The 12,712-nt window shown below is 37.6% G+C and overlaps 1 protein-coding gene across 2 annotated transcripts in view; it reads left to right on the top strand.

Annotated features, from left to right (window-relative positions):
* The window catches only part of Miro (mitochondrial Rho GTPase), a 97,476-nt gene that overhangs the window by 18,627 nt on the left and 66,137 nt on the right, over positions 1-12,712 (top strand). For both annotated transcript variants that reach the window (XM_067157277.2, XM_067157276.2), the window contains exons 4-7: positions 2,343-2,393; positions 2,753-2,854; positions 9,529-9,570; positions 11,668-11,833. In XM_067157277.2, coding sequence (XP_067013378.1) covers positions 2,343-2,393; positions 2,753-2,854; positions 9,529-9,570; positions 11,668-11,833 — 361 coding nt within the window. The remainder of the gene's footprint in view (positions 1-2,342; positions 2,394-2,752; positions 2,855-9,528; positions 9,571-11,667; positions 11,834-12,712) is intronic.

Genomic DNA, 12,712 nt, shown 5'->3' with positions numbered 1-12,712 from the left:
ATCCCCTGCCTGTCGTAAGAGGCGACTAAAAGGGGCCTCAAGGGCTCTGAACTTTGGAGCATGGGTTGGCGACCGCGGAGCCCTTAGCCGAGTCCTGGCATTGCTTCCACTTACTTGTGCCAGGCTCCTCACTTTCATCTTTCCTGTCCGACCTCTCTTGGTCAACTCTTGTTCTTTTCCGACCCCGACGCTATTAGGTTTGCGAGGCCAAGGGAGTCTTTCATTTTCACGTCCTTCGTGGCCCTTGTCTTCCTTTGGCCGATATCTTCATTTTTTGAAGTGTCAGATCCCTTCCATTTTTTCCCTCTGATTAGTGTTATATAGAGGATGGTTGCCTAGTTGTACTTAAAACAATAATCACCACCACACCTATCAAAAAAAGGATCTAAAAACTGACAAAAAAGGATGTAAAAATGCAATCCAGATTCATTCATAATTTTAATTTTAATTACATATTTAATGAAGCGGTATAATGTGGTATGCAACATGCAGTGCAAAAAATCTATCACTGAAATAATACTTCTTTCAGACAGTATATATATTTTTAGATTAACACAATTAAAGAAAGGAATTTCCTGTCCGTTAAACAGTGCTTGCAGAATTTAGAATGAATTTTTTTTTTTTTTTTTTCCCCAATTTGATTGAAGTCAGTGAACCCGCAATGGACATCTTGGGGAAATAAACTGAAATTATAATAATAATGTTATTTGCTTTACATCCAAAATTAGTATAACTGAAATAATATTTGGCTTAACCACACTAAGGTTACAGAAACTGGAATTCGGAAACCTTACTTCAGTTGGTCTTGCAGTATATCACAGTAGTCATCTCCAGATTCTTAGGATCGTCGATTTTCAGACAGCACATTGCGAAACGTCGAGAAACTTCCCTCCACTTCAACGGATGTTAAGGTTTCATACTTGTATCAAGTAAGATCTTCCTCTTCAAAACCACTCACATCAAAATTTTCTCCTTTCAATATTTCACTCATCTTGCACATAATTTGATACCCCTGGATTTTTCAAGCAATAATTTTATTTTTTCATTTCATTTTATCTCTTTTCAGATATGTTACTAGAGAAAAAATATTCAAGAAGTAATGGATGAATTAATGATGATTCAAATTGAGAATGGGCAGTAAAAATGTAGTTGAAGGTGAAGTTGCAAAAAAGTCGTCAAGACCTAAAAATGGACCAAAAGCTAAAAACACGGAAAAAGGCAAAAAAAAGGACAGTCGTCCAGAATGAACATATATTATGTTGGGCCTTGTCTTCGGACACTTGAGAAAAAAAAACCGTATTTTTCCTCAACTTTCGAGCCCTAGTGATTACTGATAACCCACTTCGAAGGTTGGCACCTCTGGAACTCCCATTGAGCCATTTAGTATCGCTTGCTCTTTATTCCATCGATTAATCGTATGATTTTTGCATTTCACTACTAGGGAAACTTTGTCCGACCTTGGTTTTTGGAGTCGTGCCTCTGTTGCAGGCCACGAGTGATATAATTGTAGGAAGGGAGAATGTGGCGGCACATAGCCTACACCTGTCGAATAGCACCAATGGGTCTGTTCAGGCTTAATGTTCCCATGTAATGGAAGAATCACCATCATCTCGTACCGTTGAGCACTGCAAAGAGACTTTTGGCATACAATCTAGTGATTAGAAATTGTAGACCACATTCTGATGGGTGAACATTGTTTCGACCTATGAGACTCGAACTGGCTAACCGATTTATTTGCGCTTTGGACAGACGAAAGGACACTTATAATGGTTAAAAGTGATACACAGTTTAGGGCACCAGTTACCCTCCGTTTTTGAAATATTCACAATTATTGAAAATGGTTTGTTAAAAATGAAGCCATACTTTCCAGTGTTGAGTCAGTGTAATTTTTAAGTTCTCCAGTCTGAAAAACACACAATTAAATTATTATTCTTTATTCTATTATTCTTGCTTAATAAGTTTTTTACAAGTATGTTGTACGGTTGTAGTTCTTGCATTTAGTGTTCGACAAACTGGAGAACTAAATGAATATGGAATTTTCACATCCACATTGTAATCAAAATGGACTTTCAACCTATTAGGTCTTTTATTACGTACATAGTACATGTTGAAGACTTGTTAAGTGCAGAACAAAAGTGGCCAACTGGGCACCAGTGGGATCCGAACCCACAACCTACTGCTTTTGCGTTGGTCTGGATAAATAAAGTTCTTGTATACTACCATGTATTATACCATGTTATTTTATGTAGACTTATAATGCTGCAATCTTCTGTCACATTGTAATTTATTTTATTTATTTATTTATTAAAATACTAGTACTGATTCTACCTCTTTTTCTTCAGGCAGTGTACAGTATTATGGAGGATTATCCCGAGATTGAAAGCTGTGTTGAGGTAAATATCCCTTACAAGATACTCTGCTATTATTTATATCACTATAAGGCTTTCATGAAATATAATGTTAGAATGAATGAGAGATTCTTAATTAACACACTATGCAGAAGAGAAGCATAGCTTATAATTTTTTCTTAAAATATATTAAGGCTAAAGGTAAACAGAATTAATGAAATATAAAGAATTTCAAATTATGGTAAAACCTCCTTGTCAAATGTTCAGAAGAGTAACTGTGGCTTCCCAGTAATTGAAGTTACTGTAACCCTGCAGCAATGTGACTCTCGAGGGGTCCTTACTTCCTGAATACTGTGCGTATATGTTCTTATTACAATAGACTTTTTCTTTTCTTGTTGTTTCAGTGCTCGGCAAAGACCTTGAAGAACATTTCCGAAATGTTCTATTATGCTCAGAAAGCTGTCCTTCATCCCACAACACCACTGTATGTCATTGAGCAGCGAGAGGTGAGTATTTAAAAATACTTTACCATGGCAGCAGGTACGAAATAAAGACGCAGCTGGTGGCATTAAAACTCTTAACCCTTAGAAGTCCCACAGCAGGCCATGTCCAACAACAAAATTATCCTGCACAAATCCCATGTTGGGCAGATTTTCTTCAGTGTATAACTCCTTTGTTGTGTTACACACGCATGAATCACAGATACAGTAAGCTACTGCCGTCTGTTGACTATAATTTGAAGCCCTCTATTGCTATAATCTCTTTGAACTCAGGCTTTGTGTAGGATTCTTTGAAGACCATGCAAGTTTATAAACAGATGTTGCTCAGGAGCATTACTATAATCTATAATCTACCGTTGGACATAATGTTGGCATTACAGCATAAGATATTTGAACTTGACACCAGGATGTCAGTGACTCTTTAGACTCGAATAATTGTATCCTGTTTTTAACATTATAGCAAATATAATTTTTGGAATTGTGGCATTCATGGGACTGTAGGAAGTCAAAGCCTTTTAACTTCAAAAACTGTACCATATAAATATATCTTAACATTAAGCATTTTATTAGAATAGTGGCATTCATGTTTAATCTTAGTAATGTTTTATTCCGTACATGCTATTGAATAAGCAGGTTCATCAACAGCTGACGATGACCCATTTAACGGGTCGAAACCGGTACTGTCTTTTAATGTAATTAAAATTTTAGACATAAAGTATTGATTAGGTGGAACACTCTCATCCTTCATACTTGTGTGCTTAGGAGCATGGCATCGTTCGAGGAACGTGAGAAGTAATTAGTGAGACTTTTAGACTAAAGTGATGTTGATTTGAGTGATAGTGGGAGCAATTTTTTATGAAGTTGTGATGAAGTTACGTGGAACCTCGATTCTCCGTTTTTGGAGGGACCACAGAAAAAAAAAAAAAAACGTACAAGACGGGAAAACGGGAAATCTGGGAACTAATGAACCATCAACAATTTGTCTAAACATCACAAAAATGAAATATGTATACTTATAATCTTACAAAGACCCCTAAACCAAACCAAACTACAGCCCAAATGGGCCTTCCGCCTACCAAGCGACCACCCTCAGTCCGAAGGCCTGCAGATTACGAGGTGACGCATGGTCAGTATGACGAATCCTCTCGGCCGTTATTCTGGGCTCTCTAGACTGGGGCTGCCATCTCACCATTCAATAGCTTCTCAGTAAAGGTAATCGTAGAATGAATGAACCTGGAACCAGCCCTCATATCGAGGTAAAAATGCCCGACCTGGCCGGTAATTACCGGTACGCGACTTACAAATCTCTAAACTTTACATTCAGTTTTACCGGGGAAACTTTGTCAGTTTTGCTCTGAAAACTTCTTTCAGTTCAGCAACTTTGATCAGCCGGAGCCAAACTCTTCGGCAAGCCAAACAACAATCAACCACAAGTAGTTTTCAATTCTCTAATCTAATAAAATAAAGCACATTAGATACAAAAGCGCCCAACATAATGGCAAAATCCTCTTTTTTTACCTTCCATTGTAATTTGGTCACAGGTATACTGTTCGTAGTCAGTTTATGGAAATCTTGTACCGCGTAAATTAGGCCTACATCGGCTTTACGAGATTATGTTGAACTCGAGAATATGGTTTTGAATTGTTTCGAATGAAAGTATCGCTCTTCAAGTTCTCGAATGCATTAAATTCAATTCTGCCCGTCACTAATCACAATCAAATTGGAAAGAGAAAAAATATCATTAACACTTCCGAAATTATGATTATTCGCGACCTTGAGCTCAGCTGGAAAGCGTGCTCGCTGTACAAGTCGGTACGAGTGCGAAATGATACAAAGCTTTAAATGTAACATGCGCAAATAAAACGTCTGTGGTTTTTACAACATTTTAACACAATAACGTGAAATTTCCAGTCTTATATTAGGAAGAAAACAGTAATAGGCAGTCCCATAACTTTCCATGGCTTTATGTATGTAAGGTGCAACATATGTTCTGGTCTCGATAACATAATCGTGTATGATAATATTAAAATACTACTGTAAATTTGTGTTACTTAAGAAGGAGCAGTTTCGATTTTTGCCTGAAAGCCCAGTGAATATACAGTGCCCTGAGGAAAATGTCGAAAACCTGTTCGGCTATACACTCGAAAAAAGTAAAGAAATAAACATCTAACCCTGGACATAATGTAGACGTTTTCATTTGACGAAATTTGTTCCGTCTTCAAGTAGAGTTGTCGAAATGCTCTCTGTCTCCTTCCGATTGTTGTGGACACTCTCTGCTTTATGATTTCTACGGATTCTCTAAACAATACCACCCAAATGCGGTGCTAAGACGGTCTCTTATGCAAGTTCGCCGCCGATCGGTTTTCCAGTACATTACTTCCTCAAATTACCGCAATGACGAGACGTTAACACCAAGATCCGTAAGTATGCCATAGTCGTCCTTTCGCGAGATGCAGTTTCTTGAAATAAGCATGATCGAGGATTTAGCATTGATGGGACTGACATTTCTGGATGGTTGATCCGGGAAATCGTTTCTTCGAGGAACGGATAATGCAGGATTTTTACAACATGATTTAATTAGGATGCTCGCGGTACCACATAATTTGAACTAACAATCTGGGAAAACGTAGTTTCCGGGAACGTATAATCAAGGTTCTACTGTATTGTGGAATTAGATTGTGTTTTTTAATTCAATGGTGAAGATCCCAATAACGAGAAAATTATATGAAATGAGTGCTGGAAGGATAACTGTGACTCAGACTTAGACTACAAACGAATCCCGTTCGCAGATACGTGTAGTTATAAACCTTAGAGAGAACTTGATTCTTTTCATGACTGATGGGTTATTGATGGAAATTGTGCACGACACTACCCGATATGCCAATGTAAACATTCAGTAGGTTACGCCCATAAATGGTCTAAATGGTTGTTCACACTTCATTTATTGTCATCCAAGGAGGAGAAGTAAAACTGCATTTTTCAGTGACCGAGAAGTGAAGGGACGACGACATGAGGCAGCATTTTTCTGTAATGCATGTGAAGGAAAGCCTGGATTGTACACTGGTGAGTGTTTTGAGAAGTTCTACACAAAGCACAGTTGTCTATGAAAATGTGACTGTCTGAGATAATGTCAGTGTTAAAAATGGTGAACATTACTCCTGAGTATTGTATTAAACTTGCATTATATTTATTATGTATTTGTTTATTTAAATGTTATAAATATGTTGTCCAATGTGTTTGCAATCACTTATCTCTCGTAAGCAATTCTTACACACACTGCACAGACACACAGGTACACCAGTTTGCACTCTCTCTACTCGCGCTAACTCAGTCACATTGGTTGTTCACTCTACCCGTTATAAACTAACACAGTCATGCTAGCTACACAGTATCAATAAATTTGATCATTTTTGGTCTTTGATTGGTCCGTATTGACTAAGCTCATGAGAAAACCCATGGTTAGTTGTTGGATCCTCCCTGTCACGTTATACACTCTTCCACTACTGTCACTTATACTCTAAGGTAGTTCCACAATTATACTCGCTTAGTTCACAGCTTGCGCTCAACGAAGGTCGAAGACGGCAGAGGCAGAAACAAACAAGTAAACTTCGTAACCAGAACAAATTGGACAGTGGTCACACCAAATGTGCCAATCTTTTAAAGATTTAGAATAAATTTACAACGAACAATTGAATAGGGGTCATACTTCAAACTATCCGTCTAATGAAAACTGAACAAATTCGACCATAGTCAGCATAAATTCTTCTAGCGGACAATAATGATCTAGAAAAATGAAGGACAACATATAATCAAGACAAGTGAACTGGACATTGAGTGAAACACAGTCGAACCTAATGAACTAGTGTAGTGCCATAGAAGGAATTTTAGGAAATTTTAGTTTAGAAATAGCTTTTTAATTTGTATATCTAATTTTAACATCCCCCTTCCCTCCCCCCCTTCCCCCACCCTCCCTTAATATTAAGTGTCCTTTACCAAAAAATTTTAATTATGAAATGTTTTATGCTTTTTCGCCTAAGCTTTAAGATTAGCAGCTGATGATGATTGCCAAGTAATTGAAACATGTACTGCAATTTTTAATGACATAAAATTTAGCCTAAGGTTAAATAATAAAAGTATCGATCAGGTGGAAAATATTTTTACTTATTTCTTATCTTGACTACCGCTTAGAACGATCACATTTTTCCTAGTCCTGAAAAAGTTATTTGTCATCCATGAAACAAATGTGATTTCCAATTCAAGTAAAATCCATCGCCACAGTTGTGTGATTACGGAAAATGGCCTTAAATTCCTGAACTTCACAGGATAATTTGCACGTTCAGGGAGCAAGCCTCAGGAATGTTCAGTTTTGCTTGCCGGTTAGCAGCAAGATTGCTGAATAACACAGTGAGCCTATATGTGCTTGTACTTCTCATTCCATTCAGAAGTTAGAAATTTATTTTTTGCTGAGTGGTACAGTGAAGTTTAGTCATGTGATACAGTAGCCTAAATCTGGATTAGGAAAACATAATCATGTGAAATTGACTAGTGTGGTGCATATTTGTCTTGTGGTAGCCTAGTTAGGGATACAGAAAAAGTAATGAAATTATTTGCTAATGAAGACAAAATTAAAATCCTTCAGAAAGTGGACTGGCATCCGCATCTTAAGCGTGCAGAGGTCATTCGACTTTGTCTAAGTTTTTCAAAGCAGCGGTCAAAGTCATTCCTCCTGATAGTGCCAGGATCGGTAGGAGCAATGCGGAGCAATTGTTTTCGCTCTTTCTCCGGAGAACTCCGGTAGTCCTCCAATTGAATTTATGGGTGGAAAATTCAAATGCGTTATTGTGGGCACTGTTGTAACGGTGATCTTGGTAGAATTACAATTTAGTTTTCACTGTTAGTTCCATACATGTGTCTTCTTACGTATGTCATTCAAATGCTGCAACTGTATCAAGATTTTGCAAGTGATAAAAATCATTGTTATCCGTATTGAAGATACTGAATGTAGGATGCTAAAAGGTTTGTTCTGTCATCTATTCAATACATATATACATACATCGCAACTGCGAACTCACTGCATTAGCTTTGCTGCACCTTGATTCGATCTCACTTAATATACTCCATCTTGAGAGCATACACATCCTAAATACTTGAAATTATCTATCTGTTCCAGCTTTGTATTTGCATTGTGACATTCAGTTTTCTTAGCTTTCTTACCTACTGACGTAATTTTAGTCTTGGAAAGACTAATTTTCATGTCATACTCATTGTACCTATTTTCGAGTTCCAAGATTTTAAACTGCAGGTTTTCAGCACAGTTTGCCATTAAGACCAAGTCAGCATAGGCCATATGTATGTATATACATACATATATGTATTGAATAGGTGACAAAAACCTTTTAGCATCCTACATGTATCAAGATTGCCGCATTATTTGTTATGCTAAGAAGAAAAGATTTTGACCTGCTGAAATGCAGTTTGTAATGTTTTCAGGTGGAAAGAATAATGTAGATTTAATATTTCTATATATTATACCCTTGCAAATGCATTTACATTAATAGTAACAAAGTAATAATTTTATTCCTTGCATGTAAGCATGTATTATATACTCTTACATGAATTATAGCTCATTTATTACTGAAGAGTAAGAACTGATTGGAAAGTTGTTATATGCTGTACCAGGTTGACGCATTTGTATTATCGGTAGTTACATCTGACAAAGTGCGATGTGGTGGAAGTTTGTTACGTACAAACATTTTAAACACTTTGTCCTCCACATTTCACAAAGTGTGCTTATCGCTTGACACGAATAGAGGCAAAGAGTGGTCTAATTCTTTCTTTTCTCCAGTGTTACGGTCGTACACTGCAACAGGGACCATGTGTGAAGGGCCCACAATGAGAATATTAATGAATATTATTTATCAAACACATGTGGACATGTTATATCATCAAGATATACTGTATATCATTACTACATTCATGATTTCCTTTCAGATGTGTTTATTACTGAGCTCGATAGCTGCAGTCGCTTAAGTGTAGCCGGTGTTCGGTAATCGGGAGATAGTGGGTTCGAGCCTCACTGTCGGCAGCCCTGAAGATGGTTTTCCGTGGTTTCCCATTTTCACACCAGGCTGTACCTTAATTAAGGCCACGGCCGCTTCCTTCCAATTCCTAGGCCTTTCCTATTCCATCGTCGCCGTAAGACATATCTGTGTCGGTGCGACGTAAAGCAAATAGCAAAACAAAACAAAAAAAGTGTTTATTTATGTGCTGTTAATCTTATTTAAGTGTTTGTGTGCTGATGATCAGTGCAAAAGCCAAAACATATCCACATGTTAGATAAATAATCTTTTTAGATTATATTGTGTGTTTATTAGGTTCTTAATCTTTTTTTTTTTTTCCTCAAGGCATTGGAAATTCACAAGAGAACCCTTCCAGAGGACGTTTGAGATGAATCCATTAACATCCCATCGTGAGAGACCTATTCACACATAAAGATCGCATCTGTCTGTCTCTCTGACAGTGCCTCTCTTTTTTTTTCAGCCTAACTGCACTTCCTTTGTTCTGATTTGACACTGTTTTATAATAATACTGTGTATAATGTCAGTCAGTATTTTATCTGTACCATGATCTGATGAAGAAACTAGAATTAATAATTTTTTTGTTTACCTTTTCTGTTACAGCTTACAGAGGCCTGCCAGAAAGCCTTAGTCAGGATATTTAAGGTAAATAATTAGTATTTTCAAACTTCATTGTACATGAAAATGAAAGTTGTCTGTTAATAATGACAATCATCTGTGTGTATTTTGGATGTTTTCTTTTTAATTGTGTTCTAAGTTAGTATTTTAGTAGTGCTGACTTCAATTATATATTCTAGTGTAGGTAACCAAAGATTAAAATCTGTTGCACATGTTGATGGGTGACCTTACATCATCTTAATCATCATTATTTTTATTAAATTCTGATCCATTGGATGATTGGCTTGATGCTGGCTGGATATTTATAAATTACTTAATGTTTTGTCCTCAGACAATACCATACATCAAGAGATTAGCAACCTCCTCCATTCGCACACATGATCCCACCACCAAAGCCGGTTTATGCATACAGCTTCATCAGTGTAGTTGATTCTTAACTTAGCCTTTATCTCCTCATTCCTAGTACCATCCTGCCATTGTTCCCACCTGTTTGTTCCAGCGATCATTCTCACTACTTTCCTGTTAGTTAATTCTAACTTATGAATAAGATATCCTGAGTCCACCCAGCTTCCACTCCCGTAAAGCAAAGTTTGTCTGAAATCACATCGGTGCAAAGATAGTTTCATCCTGGAGCTTACTTCCTTCTTATAGAAAACTGTACATCGCAACTGGGAACTCACTGCATTAGCTTTGCTGCACCTTGATGAATCTCACTTAATATACTACCACCTTGAGAGCTTACACATCCTAAATACTTGAAATTATCTGTCTGTTCCAGCTTTGTATTTGCATCGTGACATTCAGTTCTCTTAGCTTTCTTACCTACTGACGTAATTTTAGTCTTGGAAAGACTAATTTTCATGTCATACTCATTGTACCTATTTTCGAGTTCCAAGATTTTAAACTGCAGGTTTTCAGCACAGTCTGCCATTAAGACCAAGTCAGCATAGGCCAAACTGCTTATTAAATTTTCATTAACTGAAACCCTTCCTGCCATTTTATACTTTTCAGTAGATCATCCACATAAATTATGAACAACAAAGGTGAAAGATTACAGCGTTGTCTAACCTGTATAAGTACCTTGAACCACAGACTCATTCTACCATCAATTCTCACTTCAGCCCAGTTGTAAACACAAATGCTTTTGATTGATTTTAAAACTCTACCCTTAATCTCATATTCCTTCTGTACGTTGAATATCTTTTCCCTCGGTACTCTGTCATATGCCTTCTCTAGATCTACGAAACAAACATAACTGTGTGTTCCTCTCGTAGCATTTTTTCAGTTACCTGGCACTTACTGAAAATGTGATCCTGACAGCCCCTTTGACCAAGTAAGTTGGCCGTGCGGGTAGGGTCACGCAGCTGTGTTCTTTCATTCGGAAGATAGTGTGTTCAAATCTCACTGTCAGCAGCTCTGAAGATGGTTTTTCCACCAGGCAAATACTGGGGCTGTACCTTAATTAAGGCCACGGTCGCTACCTTCCCACTCCTAGCCCTTTCCTATCCCATCCTCGCCATAAGACCTATGTGTGTCGGTGCGATGTAAAACAAATTGTTAAAAAATATACCAGTCCCCCTGTGGTCCGAAACCACACTGGTTTTCATCCACCTTTATATTTTATATTATTTTTAGGGACAGTCATATGAAAACAGGTCAAGAAGTATAATAGAACATTTCATACCTCAAAGGTAATCACCAGAACTGTAGAAACATTTAACCCATTGTGTGATAAGATGGTCACTCCCATTCTTAGAAAAGCTGGCAAGCTGTCAACAAAACCACATCTCAATCACAGCCTCGCCTCAATTGATAGGGAATCTGCCACCTGAGCGACAGTCCTAAATGCAGATTATTGATGTTTTGAATGATTTGATGTGGTTCATAGCAGGTGAGGATGATTTTGAGACTTGGTGGGTGCTTAATTGTGACTGTGGGTCTTTGCTGAAGGAAATCATGGAGTAGGTGAGAATGAGAGGTGATTAATTTCTTGTTTTAAAATGTGAGTTAATTTGTGGAGACAAGGATGATATGTTTTTAAAAGTTCTAAATGTGAATAGCGATTTTTAAGCTTCACTAGGTATAAACAAACTAAATTTAATTTACCCTCAACATCGGTTCCAGGTGTGTGATGCTGATAATGATGGACTGCTGAATGACTTGGAGTTAAATGCCTTCCAGCGGCGCTGTTTCAATGCTCCTCTACAGCCCCAGGTGTTGGAGGACGTGAAGGCTGTTCTTCGCAAGAACCTTTCAGATGGAGTGGCTGGTGACTCAATTACTCTGAAAGGTAAACGACTTCTTTAATTTCAGTTCATATCTGAACAGATGTAGAATGATATTGTACAAATGTTGAGGGAAGGTGCGTACCATTAGCCATTTATATAAAGTAGATTACATGAAAGAGAATTTGGTAGTCACTGAAGGAAATCTTTCTTCCACTTATCCTGGTTATTTCTGGAGCTGCTGGAGCTTTCGTAGCTCATTTTGTACTTTGACTGGGGGTTTAAGGCCAGATGCCCCTTCCTAACTCCACAGAATTTCTCAAGTGAAAATTCCAATCCAGAATCCATCCCAGAGGAAAATAAATATACACCATAGTTTAAGTAAGAATAGAGGGAATGAGGAATGGGCTTGTTAAATTACAGGAAAGTCCCACCTATACAATACAAGTTCACAATGTTTGATTTTGTGTATTACAAGTACACATTTCGTTCTTCATAGGAAATGAGAAAGGGAAATACAGTTCCACCACTGATAAATTATATCTTAAAATTATGAAAGTAAATGTGGCAAGAGTGGAGTTCATTATACAATAGGAAGTAGCATTGTATAACTTGACACAAGTAATTGTGCCACACACAAAAGCCTAAAATATCATACTGCCCCACCAACAGACAAACTTCACAGATATCTCTGGTTAAGGAAGTCTTACTTGCAATATTTCATTCTCATACTGGCAGGCGCACTGTCAACATGCCTTTGTCTGAGCTGGATAGCTCAGGCAGTAGAGCACTGGCCTTCATCATCATCATCATGAATTTCTTCCAGCGAGCTGGGTAGGATGTTTAAGAACGATGTGCCTCCAGTTATTACGATCCTGGTAGGCTTCCTTTCTCTCTAGGGCATTCCATGTTTCTCCTCTCTTCTCTAAATCTTCTCTTATCTG

This window comes from Anabrus simplex, chromosome 13 (assembly GCF_040414725.1).
Source record: "Anabrus simplex isolate iqAnaSimp1 chromosome 13, ASM4041472v1, whole genome shotgun sequence".
In the NCBI taxonomy this organism is placed as follows: domain Eukaryota; kingdom Metazoa; phylum Arthropoda; class Insecta; order Orthoptera; family Tettigoniidae; genus Anabrus; species Anabrus simplex.
The sequence above is the reverse complement of the archived record's forward strand: the minus strand, read 5'-3'. Positions and strand labels throughout refer to the sequence as shown.